The sequence below is a fragment of the Otolemur garnettii genome, unplaced genomic scaffold (genome assembly GCF_000181295.1).
Source record: "Otolemur garnettii isolate 467f Iridium unplaced genomic scaffold, OtoGar3 scaffold00219, whole genome shotgun sequence".
Classification (NCBI taxonomy): domain Eukaryota; kingdom Metazoa; phylum Chordata; class Mammalia; order Primates; family Galagidae; genus Otolemur; species Otolemur garnettii.
The window spans coordinates 715042-732232 of NW_003852614.1; the positions used below are offsets into that span (position 1 = coordinate 715042).

Below are 17191 nucleotides of genomic sequence, written 5' to 3' on the forward strand. Positions count from 1 at the left end.
TTTTTTTTTTTTTTTTGAAATAAAGTCTCATTCTGCTGCCCCAGGCTAGAGTACCATGGTGTCATAGCTCACAGCAACCTCAAACTCTTGGGCTCAAGTGATCCTCTTGCCTCAGCCTCCTGAGTATCTGGTACTACAGGTGCCTGCTACAACACCTAGCTAGTTTTTTCAGTAGAGTAGTGGTCTCACTCTTACTCAGGCTGGTCTCAAACTCCTGAGATCAAGAAATCTGCCCACCTTGGCCTCCCAGAGTGCTAGGATTACAGGTGTGAGCCACTGAACCCAGTGTTTCTAGTGCCCAGTCAGAATCTATGAAGAGGCAGAGTCCATGTAAGGATCCAGGGTATATAACCTATTGGATCCTGACCACAGTGATACAGTCCCCTTAACCATTTTCAGGCCTGATATCCTTGAGGAGAGCAGGGTTAATACAGGAATATCCACCCTACCCTTAGTTAGAGTTCGGCAAAAAAAAAGAAAAAAAAAGAAAAGAAAAGAAAAGAAAAAGAAGAAGAAGAAGAAATACTGGAAGACCCAGAAAAACCCAGGACCTCTATCCTCATCCCAAAAGCCCCAATCTGGGGCTTCTTAACTCTGCATTTCCAGCCCTATCCCCTTCTTTCTTCTCCCTAGCTTGCCCTCTCACCAGGTTGAGCCGCAGTTTGAGTGCCTCATGCATGAGCTGCTTTGGTTTACAATCATCTAAGTACTGGTCATCTCGCCAATTATTCACAATCTAGGACAGAAGCAAGTATAATGTGCAGTTCAACGATCTTTTCGTTTCCCTTCCAAAGCATCCCATGTGTTTAACAGAAAGTACTAAAGGTTCTGAGTACACTGTGGCCTCCTTGGTGCATCCTTCCCTGATCTCCTGCCCACCTCCATGGCCCAGAGACCTATACCTGGTGCACCTGGCTGTAGAGGGAGGTAAGGAGTCCCTCACGTTGCTCATCCTGCCCTTTCAGACATGTCAGCACCAGGGATAAGAAGGGCTGCTGGCTCAACAGTGACATACTGGAGACAGGAGAAAAAGAAAAGGGATATCATGGGTTGAGGATCAGGCCAAATTCCAATTTAATTCCTCCAAGCCCTAGACTCTAGTCTTTTAAGATCTAACCTCTTGCTGAGCCATACCCACTCTTATCTTGATTTTCTGTCCTATGATGTTTATCCTCTGCTCTCAGCCTCAAATTTTATCTTCCCTGGGCCTGCCTCTTTTCTTTTCTCCCCAATCCTGGTCTCCCCCAAGCCCCTTTACCTCTTCTGCTTTTGTCGATCCCGTTCTTTGCGGGAAGAGGAACCCAGGTGCTGACCCTTCTCCAATTCCTCCCCAGCAGCCTTTAATACATGTCCCTGGACTGAGGTGGGCAGTTTAGCAATGAGAGGGGCCACTAGCCATACACCGGAGCGCTCTAGCGAGCTGAAGAAGAAATGGAGGACACAAGGTTACAAGGAATCCGGGTGAGGTTACAAATCATCCTCTCCTTCCCCTGAGGGACATGCCGGTATTTCCACGAGGCTGACATCATTTACATCGCCAGAAGAGAACCTCACGAGGAATGGGCCCTAACATGTTTCTATCCAACCTGAGCACAGGCTTGGTCTTGTTGCTGCTGGGCATGTTGCTTGCAGCGTTTCCAGAAGATGACCCTGTCTCTGCTGACTGTTGGAAAACCTCAATTGTGGCCTTGGCAATGTTCTCTAAGAGGGAGTTCATCTCCTGGAGAGGATAAAAGGCACAGAGGTGCTCATATAGGTAGGTGGGGCAAAGGAAAACAAATGATAGGAGATGGATGATGAGAGTGAAGGACAGCCTGGGTGGAGGCTGACGGGAAGGTAGGGATACAACTCTGGGAGGAGTCATGTTCTCTAGCACCTCTATATTCTTTACCCACTGTGTTCTCCTTTACACTCCTCCTTACATATGTGGCTGCAGAAACAGACTTAGTTACCACTACCAAACTTTCCCCCAGCTCAGAACTCCAATACTCCCAACACTTTCCCCTTATCATCAGTTCCACGTTTGCCATTTTCCTATCCCCTCTTATTTCTCTCAGCTCAACAGTCCAAGAGTAGGATCTAGGTTCTTCTATGGTAGCCTACTCCCCTGACACAAGGAGCTGGAAGTAGGCATGGGAAAGGGAGAGCCCAGGCACTACTCACATTGTTAGGGGTCTGCTTGATCATGAGCTGCAATTCCAAGGAAGATTGGCGCATGGTCCACTGGTCCAAGTTCTGTGATAGAGACCCCACCCCCAAGCTAGTCATCACCATTTCACCCCTAGCTACCTACCATCCTGAGGCCAATTCCTGATCTCTTACAACCTTGAATCACAGATTCCTAGAGGTCTCAAAGGGACCTCTATGACCTTGAAAAAGTTACATAATCTCTTCAGGCCTCAGTTCCCACATCAGTCACACAGGGAGACCCATACCTACTTCATAGGGTTGCAAAGATTAAATGAAAAAAAATAAAAGCAGAATACCTGCCACAAAGTACATGCTCAACAAGTTGTAGCTACTACTGCAGTTTTTCAGTCATGACCAAAATGCCAAATATACAAGGACAAAAACTAGGCCTCCCAGATGCTATGCTTCCCACTGATAAGCTAGATTCACTCCAGACAGTAGTGCCCTCACCTAACAGTCTTACTCTAGAGTCTAGACCATAGTGTATTTACTCTGAAACCCATAATGGAACTGTTTCTCCCACTACCTTTCTCCTATATCCTTGTTCATCTTCCTCTCTACTTGACTCTCCTTTTTTCCTCAAAGGTTCTCATTGTTTCTCCCCAGGTTGAGATTGCTTCCTCGAAGACTTCCATCACCTTGGCCTACCTGAAGAATACGCTTAATGCGTTGTCGCTGGGGGTTTTCCCCATCCTCATTGTCCAGCAGTCGATGTGGATAGCAGATAAGCTGCATGAGGCGCTGGGCCTGGGCACTACTCAACACTGGATCTTGTAGGTCATTGCTGTCCTCACACAGAGACTTAAGGCAACGTTCTCCTACCCATTCCTGAGGAAGCTAATAATCAGGGGACTGAGGGCAACCAGTGAGGGGGTTAGGAATAAGGGGATGGGCTGGGGGTTGGTAAGGGACATGATGATAGTAGGGAGGTGACGCAATCATGAAGTGGAAACAGGACTATATTATACAGAGGCATTTAGGAGGTATGGGGGGAAGGTGAAACTGACCTGTTGGCAGATGCTGCGCAGCACGTACTTGGCATAGACATCCAGACTGGCTGTCTCCACAGAGATGTTGCGGCCACCCTGCCTTCGACCGCCACTGCTACCTCCTCCCTCCTCCTCTGGAAGTTCTTCTGTTCCTCCTGTCACAGTGAAGCCCGAACCCTTCAGTTCTGCATCCCCTATGGTTCATGGGTGGGAGATAGGGAGGGCAAAGTGAGATCAGAACCCTGTGTGGAGAGCCACCCCAGGCCCACAGAGACAGAAACTCCCCAAATCCTGCCCTATGGGACAGAAATATACTTCCCTCCCTCCCTTTCTCCCCAAAGGTCAGAGAGACACCTTCAGGAGGGAGAAAGATGGTCCCTTGTAGTTTAGTTGACAGCCCACCCTATACACACTTCTGGCACCACTCCCTTCTTACTCCCGTACCAAGTACAAACACAGCCTTGAGAACAGCAAACACAGCTCCATCCACGATGCGGTTCTGGGAGGCAGCCAGCAGGTGGCGGTCACAGGAGGAGCGGATTCCTACTGTAGGCTTGTCTGGGGAGCAAGCTGATGTCAGGGGAAAACAAAGCAGAAACTGTGGGAGGTGGGGAACCACACTTTCTACTGCCAGCTGGCTCAAATCAGGGTCACTTACTTCCATCAGACTGGCAAGGATTGAGTTGTGGTGTTTTGAAAAGGTGGAGGAGGATGCGGCAGGTAAGCCGGGCCCCAGGCTCAGAGTCCTGTTCACTACAAGCTAAGAGGAAGACAAAGCACAAGGAGATGAAGGCAAACTGTGTGTGTGTGGGGGGAGCAGGGATAAGAAGGAAGGTGAGATAAGGGGAGAGGAGAAAAAGCAAGATAATACTGAAGGAGAAGGTGGTGCCTGTGGCTCAGTGGGTAGGGCGTGGCCCCATATACCAAGGGTGGTGGGTTCAAACCCGGCCCCAGCCAAACTGCAACAAGAAATAGCTGGGTGTTGTGGTGGGCGCCTGTAGTCCCAGCTACTTGGGAGGCTAAGGCAAGAGAATTGCCTAAGCCCAGGAGTTGGAGGTTGCTGTGAGCTGTGATGCCACAGCACTCTACTGCGGGTGACAAAGTGAGACTCTGTCTCAAAAAAAAAATACTGAAGGAGAGATAGAGCAAACAACTATTATGTAGTTGAAGGGTCAAAAATCAGAAGGTCGGGCTAAATCCAGGATAATTATAAAATAGGTCCCTTGCAGCCTGAGGCACACCAGATGACTGGCCTTTTTATAAGGGCCAGGGAGCCACAGTAGTATATCTCGCAATGAGGGGACGACCATTGAGTGTACATGGAAATTTGGGGTCCAGAAATTTTAGGGGTTACAGATTGGTAGCTCACCAGCATTAAGGAGTGAAGGGATGGCAGCACAGCGAATCAGATCTTCTAGGAGCAAACACTGCCGAGCAATGAGGATGGCAACAAAAGTGGCCAGGGAGTCATGAAAAGACAGGTCACTGACCTGGAGGAAAAGCAGATGGACGTTATGACTCAGTGTAGCGAGAAGGTGCCTTCACTCTACAGAACTCTATCTCTTTACTATCTTGATGATTGTGACCAGTCCCTTGCCCTGGTCAGTGCCTTCCTCCCCAGCAAGACTCTATCCCAAGTCTCACATCTACATTGCAGAGGAGGTCGTTGAAACCACAAGTGCCATTGTTAGAGGAACAGCACAAGGCCTTAAGTACTCCAAGCCATTCTGCACTCAGTGACTTGCAGTAGCCGGTCAGTTCTGCACACAGGATTGCAATGTCATTCACCCTAGGGAAAAGCACAAATGCCCTCAGGAAAAACCATGCTCTACAAAATCTCAGACTCATTAACTTTTCATCTCTGCCCCTGTAATAATCAAGGTTGTAGTGCCTCCCGGGTATCTTAGCCCTCCCCATATGAGGTAGGGGCGTAGTGCCCGTTCTTCACTCAGTACACCCCATACCTATCGGGATCATGGTGCCCCACACAGACGTGCATAAGGGCATTGCAGACAAAGCTGTAGCGGTTAGCAGGGTTCTCACTAAGACTCTTGCCTAGCCCTGTGTAGGTGAAGGTGTGAGCTGCAGGGTTCTCCAGAGTGTCAATCATGAACTCAGGTGCCCAGCGCATGTTTGATTCCGATGGCTCCACATTGCAGTAGATAGTATTCTTCACCTTTGAGCAAAAGTCACTGCAGGGGTGGGGGAAAGGAGATAGTAGTGTTGAAGGTCTGGTGAGGTAGAGGGAGAAAAGGGAGAAAAGCAAAAAAAGAGAAAGTGAGGGACATGGGACTTTGGGACAAGAAAAGAGAGATGAGACAAAGCAGACTGGGCAGGAGAGGAACCACTTGAGAATAAGGAAGGGGCCTCTGGAAGCAAGGAGGAAGAGTGTGGGCCCCATACAGATGGGTGATACAGAATAGGACCCACTCTCAGTAATCCAACAACACATGGAAGACAACAGTCCATAAGTGACCCTGGACAGGCATCAGGGTCCCAGGCTGTGCTCTGCTTGAGTTGGGTGGTAATGGGAAGAAGGGACTACATCCCATTCTCTACCCCTTACCTTCCACCTCTCTTACCTGAAGAGCTCCCCAAATTTGCTCTTTAAATGGCTACAGGAGGTGTACAGATCATAGAGATAAGCAAGGATACAGCGTTCTGCAGAGGAGCCATCTGACCGGTTCATCCCATGCTTCACTACGCCACATAGCCTGTCATGAAGAAGAAAGGTTGGGAGGATCAGCAGATGGTGCGGGCCTGGGGTGCAAAGAGCACGTGAAACAGATTCAAGTCTCTTGGTAATACTATTCCCTCCCCACCTGAATGGCAGGTATTTCCCTACAGTGTGAGCTCATGCGCATATTCTTCCCAGGCTGCTTCATTGGCATTCACAGGAGCTTGAGGTGTTTCAGTTATTTTAAAGTCCTGCTTACCCCTCAAAGACCTGTGCCATCTGGTCCTGGTTGAGAATGAGGCAGGCATGATAGTGCCTCAGGACAGCTACGATGCACAGACACAGGCTGGTAGTATAGCTGCCCACCAGATCTGAGGATTTGAGAAGCAGCTCCGCCTCAACTACGCTCAGTTCATTCAGTAGCTAGCAGAGAGAATGGGGGTGAGAGATGAGAAGAGGCCCCTCATGTTATGTATAACCCCCTTTCCTGTGAGGACATTGGCAGGGACAGGCCTGAGCCCCTTCCTGCCGGAGCTTCCTGGGATAGAAGGCACTTGTTACCACATGCCACTGTCCTTTATTCTTTTTTTTTTGAGACAGAGTTTCACTTTGTCGCCCTAGGTAGAGTGCCGTGGGGTCATAGCTCACAGCAACCTCAAACTCTTGGCTCAAGCAATTCTCTTGCCTCAGCCTCCCAAGTAGCTAGGACTACAGGTGCCCACTACAACGCCTGGCTATTTTTAGAGACAGGGTCTTGCTCTCACTCAGGCTGGTCTTGAACTCATGAGCTCAAGAGATCCACCCACCCTGGCCTCCCAGAGTGCTGGGATTACAGGAGTGAGCCACCGCACTTGGCCTCACTGTCCTTTACTCTACTAAGAATACCTCTAAACTAGGGCGGTGCCTGTGGCTCAGTGAATAGGCCGCCGACCCCATATACCGAGGGTGGCGGGTTCAAACCCACCTGGCCCCGGCCAAACTGCAACAAAAAAATAGCCAGGCATTGTGGCGGGCGCCTGTAGTCCCAGCTACTCGGGTGGCTGAGGCAGGAGAATCGCCTAAGCCCAGGAGCTGGAGGCTGTGACGGCCACAACACTCTACTGAGGGTGACAGGGTAAGCCTCTGTCTCAAAACAAACAAACAAACAAACAAACAAAAAAACAATACCTCTAAACCAGTCTCCAGAATATAGTTCTATGAACATCACAGTGTGAGAATGGTCTGTGCCCAGTGCTCTAATCTGCCTCTTGGGCCTCCCTAGGGAGCACTTAAGTCTCTATTCCTATAGTCTTAGCTCATGTTCCACTCTCCCCATGCTAGTTTTTCTGCCCCTCCAAATAGCCTGGGAACCTGGTTGGAGCCTCTACCTCTGTCCTTATGACCCTACATAGCACAAACTCCTTCCTCCACCCTTATCTCCCCCAACTTCCCCACCTGAATGGCAAAGTCGATGAGGCCACTGATGCTGAGTGAATATTCCATGAGGTCGAAGATGAACTGCACATGCTGCACCAGAGGCAAGTGGTATGACATGCCAAGGGCAAAGCTTGTGATCTGCTCCAGAACATTCCGGGAGACCTGATAAGGGCAGTGGGAGTGAGGAGAGTGGAGAGAGGAAAGAAGAATGAGGGAAGGAGGAAAGGATGATGGTGGAAGGGGATGAGACCAGGAGGCTTAACCTGCCTAGGGGGAAAAAAGATAAGGGGGAAAGGAAAACAGAATAGGAGGCCAGACTGTGGGAAGGGGGCTGGGCTTAGGCCCACACCTGAGCTGTGACCTGGTGTTGGTCATAATGTGAAAGGTGCTGGAACTTAGCAAAGATATCTTCAGCAGTGGGGAAGGCTTCAGGCCGGCTGCGCCTCCGCTTCTGCCCATCCTCCCCACCTGAGGGGACAGTTGAAAGGGACCAGTCAGGATGGGGAAGATAACTAATTGACTGGGATGGGGAGGGAGGTATGGAGAAAAGGCTATGGGAAGGAAGGAGAAAGGGAGGGACGGATGGAGGAAGGGAAGGAAGAGGGAAGCATGGAAGGGAGGGTCAAGGAAGGGATAGGGGAGGGATTAAGGGAAGGGGACAGTGAAGCAAAGGTTTAGAGGACCACAGACTATGTGGACCTTAGAGGAATATGTACAAGGAGGTGCCAGGTTGAGGGAGGGAAGGGATAGGGAGGGAGGGCGGGCAGTATGGGGCTTACTGTGAGGTACCTAAGAATGTCAGGTCTCCAGGATTCAGAGGCACAATAGGAGCAAGCTGGTCTGCAGAGGGGGGGAATGAGGGGGGAAGTTTCAAAAGGACTAGAGCTCTCAGGAGACTCCAAGAGACAGGACATTGGGACATGACTGGGGAGTTCCCTATGCTGGGGAAGGGAAGACTGACTAGGGCACTCTTTGGGGGAGATCTGTTTAAGAAGCCTCAAACCCACCGGTTTCTGCTGTTCCCTTGCGGTTCAGAACCTTCAGGATATCCTTGGTAATCTTCTTGATGGCATGGCGGGCATCATCTCGCTGCTTTCCCACCCCAAACAGTACGACCAACCGCTGGTTGCACTCATGGCTGCATGACTCCTCCTGTATCCCAGCAGCACCATCAGGCTCTAGCATGCATCTCCTTCCCTCCTCTTAAGGCATGCTCCATATACCTCAGGATCCCCAGGTCTGGGCCCCTTCTCAACGTATCCACACCCTAAGGAACAGCTTCAACCCCTCAACAAATTCCTTGGATAGCAATCTGGGTCCAAAGCTGGTCATCACGAGGTGTTGGGGAATAGTACCTGGGGGATGGGAAAGTGTGTAGCATACTGCACATGTCGTGGCTGGTCATAAAGAACCCCAAGTGTTCCTTCAATCTTCTCCTTGGGTGGAGGCTTCACTTCCTTCTCAACATCTGGTTTCTCAGGGGATGGACTGCCCTTCCCCTCACAGGGCATAGTAGGGGAAAACAACTAAGAAAAAGGTGAAAGGACAGAACATTTAGAAGAAGAAAAAGGGATGAAGGGACATAATTAATTTCCAAAAAGAAGCATAATGAGAGGATCTAAAGAGGTGGAGTCATCCATGCTCAAGATTTAACTTACTGAGAAATCAGGCTTCTCCATGTCCTCAAAGAGCACACTGGAACTTGGGTCAATGTCCATAGATTCTGAGAGTCCTGGATCCTGAGGGCATAAACATAACAGAAGTTGCCTTACACCTAGGGTGCTGCTCCTGACCATCTAGAAAAGTACACAGAGGGCTCGGTGCCCATAGCTCAGTGGCTAGGGTGCCAGCCACATACACCAGGGCTGGCGTGTTTGAACCCAGCCCAGGCCTGCTAAACAATAATGACAACTACAACAAAAAAAAATAGCTGGGTGTTGTGGTGGGCACCTGTAGTCCCAGCTAGTTGGGAGGCTGAGGCAAGAGAATCACTTAAGCCTAAGAGTTTGAGGTTGCTGTGAGCTGTGACGCAATAGCATTCTACCAATGGTGACATAGTGAGACTCTGTCTCAAAAAGAAAGAAAAGTTCACAGGAGAATTAGATAAAGACCATATTGTGGAAAGTGCAGGATCTACGTTCAACATTCAAGTCTTGTCTAGTCCTTTAAACAGTATGGGCCTCAGTTTCCTTCAACTTTCAAATAGGGGAAGAGTATCTCTCAGAGCTGATGTGAGGAACCAATGAAATAATGGATACGAGAGTTATTCTATAATTGTAAACCACAAAGTGCTAAGAAAGCACTACCTTTATTAGGTAAAAGAGATTCTCAGAGCCCTGGGAAGCCATGAAGATAGAGATGTCTGAAGGAATGATTCAGGGCAAGGAAAGCCCACTCACCTCCAGCTTGCTACTGCTGCTGCCTTCAGCTTCCTTGCGCTCTGGGTCATCAGCAGGATCATCAAAGGGAGAGGGAGGCCGGGGACCAGGAGCGCCAAAGGCAAGGTCCCCTCGGGATATGAGAGTGCAAGTATACATGTTGTGGGAGAAAACATCATGTCGGATCAGTTCACAGAACAGCAGTACCAAGTTAAAGAATTCCACACGCTCACTCTCACTTCGGGGGTCCGCTGGAGAGAGGGAATGAGGAAAGGTGCGTTAGAACACAAAAGAGGTGGGCAAAAAGTGAGGGACATACCTAAGGTATGGTAATCCTAGAAGATATCAGAAAAGGACACACCCAAGGCAATAATAAGAATGACCAAAAAAAAAAAAATCCTCAGAAACTGTTGAGGACAAAGTATGGTTGGTTACCCCACCTGTTGTCCTGCATACCGTCTCAGAAAGGAATATTGCATCTTTGCTGCTATTTTGACAGTGTAAATGCTTCAAACATTCTTATTTTTATTTTTCTCTGTATTTCTCTACTTTGTTAAACTGTAAGATGATCAGAGACTAGAATTATATCTAAACAACATTCTGCATAGAGCCCAAGACAGAAATATAGACCAGAAGGCCTTTAATTATGCTTTCCGAAGACAGTAGTTGGAAACTGGGTCTACGCAGAGGTAACTAGAGGGTGGCAGGGGTCCATACTCAGCATGGGAGCCTGTGTATCCAGAAACTGCAGGAGAACATCTTGGAAAATGGGAGCACTAGGAGCAGAAAGAGAGCCAGAGGCGATAGAACCTTTCTCATCTGCTGCTTCTGATTCTCCACAACGCTGTAAGATGAAAGAACAAATTGCAGAAGTGACTTTTACCTGTTTCTTTGCTCAACATGTAACTCTTCAACTATCACCTGTTTTGCCTCTATCCTATGCTTTTCACTTCCATTCTGCCTCCAATCTCCATTATCTTTACCACCTCCCAATTGAAACCTTAATCTCTTCTCTGACATTAGTCCACTCCTTTCTATTTTTGCCTCCTATCCTTTTTTTTTTTTTTTTTTTTTGAGACAGAGCCTCAAGCTGTCCCCCTGGGTAGAGTGCCGTGGCATTACAGCTCACAGTAACCTCCACCTCCTGGGCTCAAGCGAGTCTCCTGCCTCCGCCTCCCAAGTAGCTGGGACCACAGACGCCTGCCACAATGCCTGGCTATTTTTTGGTTGCAGCCATCATTGTTGCTTGGCGAGTCCGGGCTGGGGATTCGAACCCGCCACCTTAGGTGTACGTGGCTGGCACCCTAGCCGGTTGAGCTATAGGTGCCAAGCCTTTGCCTCCTATCCTTAACTTTCCCTTTACATTCTCTATCACTTTTTTTACTCTGTTCTCATACCTTCAACTTTGGTCCCACTACCACCTCAATCTCTCTGTCTCCAACCCCAGTTAGATTCCTTCCCCTTAGCCAGTCTCATTCTCTTCTCTCTTTCCCCTAACCTCAGCCTCAATCTCTGCCTGTCTCTTCTCCAGGAGCTTGGCTACCACCATAGCACGATGCCGGCCAGAACGCTTGCAGCTGACAGCCCATTCACATAGTAATGATACCACAGCATCATCATCTGAAGAGATCTGGAGACCAAACGAAGACAGGGATGAGTAAGGCAGGGTTCGGAACAAAAAAAAATGAATTCCAATTTCTTAAAGACTGGGCCCCATCTTAAAACATCTTGGGCCCAGCAATATCATCTCTGCAGACAGCCCCTGGTTTCAATGCCTCACCATCACTTCCCCTCATACATACTGTTGCTCTTGCAATAATTTTGCTCTTTTGACTTCCCTTATTGCTTACCTCATGCCCATCCTTGCTAGGTCCCAATCCAAAGATTCGGTTACAAAGGGAGTCAAGAGAGTTGCTAAAGTCAGAGCGCTCAAAACTATGGCTATCCAGCACTTCCAAAGTATGGAGCACCCGTCCAATGGTGAAGCCTAAGGAGGAAAAGTGGTGAAGGAGACTTAACTGGAGGCCTAATTTATTCTGTCTTTCAGATATATATGTCCTTACTATGCTCATCCTTTCCTCAAACATACTTCTTGTTATCTATCTTCTGAAACCCACCTGCAGTAGCTTCCTGACACTTGTCAAAAGACCAGCGAACCTCAACTGCCTGTCCTCGCTCCTTGATCTGCTGCTCAATCTCCCGTAACTTTGCACGGACCTGCAATATCAAAAAGGAAGGCTTTAAGGATGTACCAAGGTATACAAAAGGCCAAGGCTGAAAGGACAGTACCATACTCCAAATCACTATTTATGAAAGAGTAATTCAGCTTTATAGCTCAGTATTGGAGAGCCAGGCTAGTGGTCAGACTTACCTGCTGAGTGAAGGCACTGTTCCCCTCTGGCATGGGCAGGTTAGAGGGGGCAATAGGCAGGTGGTCAAGTGGTGAGCCAGTCTTAATCCGGCTATCAGTCAGTGAGTAGTGCCAAACCAGGGCACTAGGACAACACAGGAGGATGGTCTGCCAGACAGAAACAGCTAAGTCAAACTCAGTTACCATAGCTAACTCTCTGGAATCCCATTACAAGACCCAACCCTTACACTTCAGATTTAAAGTTATTATGACCAGGCCAGGCGTGGTGGCTCCTGCCCGTAATCCTAGCACTCTAAGAGACCAAGGTGGTTGAACTGCCCTGAGCTCACTGGTTTGAGACCACACTGAGGGACTTCATCCCTAAAAATAGCTGGGCATTGTGGGTGCCTATAGTCCTAGCTACTTGGGAGGCTGAGGCAAGAGAATAGTAGCTTGGGCCCAAAACTTTGAGGTTGCTGTGAGCTATGATGCCACAGCACTCTATTGAGGGTGACGAAGTAAAACTCTGTCTCAAAAAAAAAAAAAAAAGTTATGGCTCAGCGCCTGTAGCTCAAGCAGCTAAGGCACTAGCCACATACACCAGAGCTGGCGGGCTCGAATCCAGCCTGGGCCTGCCAAACAACAATGACAACTATAACCAAAAAATAGCCAGGTGTTGTGGCAGGCACCTGTAGTCTCAGCTACTTGGGAGGCTGAGGCAAGAGGATCACTTAAAACCCAAGAATTTGAGGATGCTGTCAGCATAGTGATGCTATGGTACTCTATCCAGGGTGACAGCTTGAGACTTTGTCTCAAAAAAAAAAATTTATTAGGACTGAGTTACTGAGGCAGGCATCACTTCATCTCTGATCCCTTTCCTTCATTCACTTTGCTAAAAGGCTTTGTGTCTACTATTTAGCCCCCAAAGAGAGAGGCTGGCCAAAACCTCCAAAGGAAACTAACATCCATTACTAAGAAGAAACAACCTCCAAGCAAGTTTTCAGTGCCTACTTCCACCTCCAACTCAGAATTATTTCCATTCTCCAGGATGGGCACCCAACTCTTCTCAGGCTATCTCTTAATATTTCCTTGGATTCACCCGGTACCTACCTGTAGAATACAGCTCAGGCCAAAAACCAGGGGCCGGTGCTGAGGGCACATAAGCAGGTCACTAAAGGGAGTTGAGGGTGTGTTGCTAGTTGGGGGCTGAGGAGCAGGGGTGGTAGGCAGTGTGCTTGTTGACTGAGCAGACATAACATGAGATGAGTGGCTGCTCACGCCATCCAGCTGCAGGGCCAGTCTCCGGGTACAGAAGTAGGCAAGGCGGCGGGAGAGGTAAGCAGACTGAACAAATTCCCCAGAGTACTGCAAAGACATGACCATCAAAGCCCCTAGTCTTCTCCAAAGGACTCTGTTCTAAAGTCTTATTCTTCTTCAAATCCTCCCTATGCACCCCAAATCCTAGGCCTTACTCGAAGCAGTAAAGGCAGCAGCAGTTTAAGCAATTCATCCTCTCCAGGGCGGATTTTCTCAAAACACTCAAGCACCCAGGTCAGGAACTCATGTCTGTCCAGCATTCCATCCTATGGGTGTTAGGGGTGGGAAGAGTATTGGCTCAGTACAAGGACTATACTATACTACTATAAGGCAGACAAAGTAAATGAAAGGATGAAGAGAATCACAACTGCGGCAAGGTGGCAGACAGATTCTGTTATATACTGGCAGAGTGCAAGGTCAGGCTCAATCCAATGTCCCATACAACATGCCCTACTCCCTACCTGAAACATGAACATGGCCAGCTTCTCATTGTAATCCCACTGCCGAATTGCCACCTCTACATCATGGGGCAAGGGCCCTATTGTGGAACCACAGCCCCCACTTCCTGCAGTCCCTGGCCGGTAGTATTCAGCCATTTTCTGTAGCTGCTCCCATAAGTACTTGGTGGTGATCTGAGTCCATTCTAGAGGAAAGATGGAAAAAGGGTTATTTGACACTATGATACCATCCTTCTGCTTAGAATACCTTCTGTCCCCTCCTCCCTAATAACCATACTTCTACATTCTATTCATTCTCTTTGGCTCTTACCAAATGCCACCTTCCTAAACCTTTCTAGATATCTCCCAAAGAAAGTAATCTGTTCACTGAAGCCTCAAAGAACGTTCTGCCTCCTCTTTCAACATTTACCACTTTCTTCATTTAATTATGTTACTTGTACACATGACTTAGCATCCTAGTCATATGGATGACTAGGTACATAGTACATATGACTAGGCTATAAGCATCTGAAGGGCAGAGATTATGTACCAGTCATCTTTGTAGTCCAGTATATACACACAGTAGATACTCAAATTACTGAGTGAATGCAAGATACAAGCAGAAACAAGAAAGAGAATGATTCTGAGAATCTATGGCTACTTGAATTGATCAGTGGTATACTTGGTGTTAAGTGCTACTCACCCGTGAAGGGGTCAACATGTCTCTTCTTAACCTTGGTCTCAGACATTGCTGCATAGTAGGCACAGGTCATCTTAATGAGCCAGGCAGCCCGCATCACAGGCACTGTGTATTTGGCTAGGTACCCAAACACTTCTTCCTTCTTACTGAAAATGGGGACCTGGATGGACATCACAATTAGTGAGGTCTCTATTACCCCCATGAGCTGGCACCCATGGAGATTAATCTGTGAGAGGGTACTTAGTACCCATGCTCCCCCCTTGGCCTGAAGAACAGGAAAAAGTACCTTACCTTTTTAGCTAGTTGTGTGAGTGGCTTGGTGCCAGCCAGGTCAGTGAACCAGGTGTTAATGGCACTCTGGGATCGTGGAGTCACCAGCCAGAAGTTGTCCTTCTGGTTCACTTGGGGCTTCCTGCGACCAGTGTCAGGAAGGGTGTTACAACGTAACTTCTCTGCAATAATGCTGCTGAAGTTGGAACTGATCTGAGGGAAGAAAACTACACCTCAGGGTGGGAAGAAGGGGCAGAAAGGTGGTCCTGCCTTTGATGGGCAAATGCCAATGAGGTAGCATTAGGTTACGAAGGCAAGCTCAGCCACTTAGGACTTTGCTCCTGCTCAGATTCTTCCAGCCTTTTTCTTCAGCCTGGCAGAGTTGTCTCACCTTGGCAGGATTGAAGTTGACGTTCTTGGCACTGCCATGTTCATCCCCAGAGACAGCAGGCTGGTTATTGAAACCTTGTTTTACATTCAAGGCGGTCAGTTCATCCTGAGGCAGGAAAAGGGCATTTTAATTCCCCCCAGGGGGACAGGTGATAGGAGGGGCAGATGAGAAGGAACAGGAGAAGGGAGAAGGAAGACTATGAGTAGAGCAGATTATTACTTAAAGCTTGGCCCTTATATTCACTTGGACCTCACCCTCACCCCCATAGTCAATAAGATTCCCAGCCACCCAGAGCGCCCTCAACATTAATTACTCTTCCCTTGTGAGCAGCTGCACCTCACCAAGCTACCTCAAACAACTTTCTGGGGTGTATGTGTGTGGACTGGGGCGCCTCTGGTGTGGCCCCTACATCATCCCTATTCACACCTTGGAACCCCACCCCCATCCCGGTCCTGCTGCCCACAGAAGCCCACTTTTTACTCTTCCCCCTTTTGGGACTTTCCTTCTCATCTAACCGCCCCGCCCCCCCTTCCCCAAACCGTCAATGCCTCCTCTGATGCTGACTGAGTGCCCCTGATCCCCGTGGGTCCCGATTTTCGAACGCACCTCCTTCTGTTTGGGATCTTGAGGGTATACATCGGGAGGCCCCAGCCGCGGCCGCTTCAGGGGCCGGTGTTCGTAGCTCAAGATCCCGAAAGCCGCCATCTTGCCCAGCCCGTAGCGCCAGAGGCGCCAGCAGGACCAGGCTTGCCGGGTGGTGGAGGGAAGGGGGAGACGGAGCCGAAAAGGCGGGGAGGGGGGCGGTAAGGGAGGACGGCAGCCGAGAGACAACAAGGGGGCACGTTAGAAACTCTCGATCATTGCCGGAAACTACCGAGGGAAGCCGAAAGACGCCGGGAATCAGCGGACAATACCGACTGCAGAGGGGGTGGGACCTGGTCATGTGTGGGGCGGAGCTCTGGGCCCCGGGAGGCTTTTCGACCCCGCCTGGTAAAGTCCGTTTCGTTCAGCAAAAATATCGGAGACGTCTCTTAGCCCGGTAGTGTGCTAGGGATGCAAACCTGTAAAGAGGAAGGCAGCTGTAGTGCTGAGCTCTGACTAGAATTGGGTTCTCAGAGCCTAGCTGAGTTCTTGGTCTTGGAAAGTGTTCAGTAATATTTACATTGGTTAGGAGTTCTAGAATCTGAAAAAAAATAGGTGGCTAACATGTCTTTCAAAGTACTGTTGTAACAATTAGAAACTAGATATGCATAAGAAAGCACCTATTAACATCCCCGCAAGAAAAAAGGCTGGTTCTAATCCCTCAAGGCCTTTATGGCCTAGCACTGAGTTAGCTAACCTTTTCGGTTTCACAAACCCTTTGAGATGCTCCTTATGTCGGGAGCTTCTTAGACCCCCCCCCCAAGCTTATCCGTGTGTTCCCTAAATCCATGAACTCCAGATTAAGAACTCTTGTTCTAGCGAAAGAGGCACCTACCGTGTCAGCTATTTTTCCGACATTACCTTTTTTGATCTGCAAACAGCACATGAGTTAAGGACTATTATTGTCTCCATTTTGTGGATAGGAACTGTTGATTCTCAAAGAGTGAAAATTTGCTTGCCCAATATATAGCTGAGTGAGTAACAGAGCTGGGGCTAGGATTCTTTCTTTATTCCAGAGACAAAATTCTATTATAGTATTGCCATTTAGAGAAAAGGCAGCCAAAGTGCTATAATAAAAGTAAAATAACAAACAAATAGTACATGGGCGGCGCCTGTGGCTCAGTGAATAAGGCGCCGACCCCAAGTACCGAGAGTGGCGGATTCGAGCCTGGCCCTGGCCAAACCGCAACAAAAAATAGCTGGGCGTTGCGGCGGGCGCCTGTAGTCCCAGGTACCTGGGAGGCTTAGGCAAGAGAATTGCCTAAACTCAAGAACTGGAGGTTGCTGTGAGCTGTGATGCCACAGCACTCTACTGAGGGCGACAAAGTGAGACTCTGTCTTTAAAAAAAAAATACAAGTGCCGGCTTGGCGCCTGTGGCTCAAGTGGCTAAGACGCCAGCCACATACACCTAAGGTGGCAGGTTCGAATCCAGC

General features: G+C 48.8%; 1 protein-coding gene across 1 annotated transcript in view; it reads right to left on the minus strand.

Moving 5' to 3' along the window:
- Positions 1–16034, minus strand: part of MED12 (mediator complex subunit 12) — a 23779-nt gene extending 7745 nt beyond the window's left edge. The window contains exons 1-33 of the mRNA XM_023508053.1: positions 15722–16034; positions 15116–15220; positions 14746–14937; positions 14458–14614; positions 13779–13960; positions 13473–13583; positions 13111–13365; positions 12022–12168; positions 11768–11867; positions 11501–11637; positions 11149–11280; positions 10368–10494; positions 9672–9901; positions 8931–9011; positions 8628–8798; positions 8280–8424; positions 8062–8112; positions 7622–7740; positions 7291–7434; positions 6116–6279; positions 5762–5893; positions 5144–5371; positions 4824–4968; positions 4549–4669; positions 3838–3939; positions 3624–3737; positions 3198–3373; positions 2839–3018; positions 2164–2235; positions 1587–1720; positions 1259–1420; positions 903–1014; positions 635–736 (exon numbers count right to left, since the gene is read on the minus strand). Coding sequence (XP_023363821.1) covers positions 635–736; positions 903–1014; positions 1259–1420; positions 1587–1720; positions 2164–2235; positions 2839–3018; positions 3198–3373; positions 3624–3737; positions 3838–3939; positions 4549–4669; positions 4824–4968; positions 5144–5371; positions 5762–5893; positions 6116–6279; positions 7291–7434; positions 7622–7740; positions 8062–8112; positions 8280–8424; positions 8628–8798; positions 8931–9011; positions 9672–9901; positions 10368–10494; positions 11149–11280; positions 11501–11637; positions 11768–11867; positions 12022–12168; positions 13111–13365; positions 13473–13583; positions 13779–13960; positions 14458–14614; positions 14746–14937; positions 15116–15220; positions 15722–15820 — 4629 coding nt within the window. The 5' untranslated portion in view covers positions 15821–16034. The remainder of the gene's footprint in view (positions 1–634; positions 737–902; positions 1015–1258; positions 1421–1586; positions 1721–2163; positions 2236–2838; positions 3019–3197; positions 3374–3623; positions 3738–3837; positions 3940–4548; positions 4670–4823; positions 4969–5143; positions 5372–5761; positions 5894–6115; positions 6280–7290; positions 7435–7621; positions 7741–8061; positions 8113–8279; positions 8425–8627; positions 8799–8930; positions 9012–9671; positions 9902–10367; positions 10495–11148; positions 11281–11500; positions 11638–11767; positions 11868–12021; positions 12169–13110; positions 13366–13472; positions 13584–13778; positions 13961–14457; positions 14615–14745; positions 14938–15115; positions 15221–15721) is intronic.
- Between the last annotated feature and the right edge of the window lie 1157 nt (positions 16035–17191).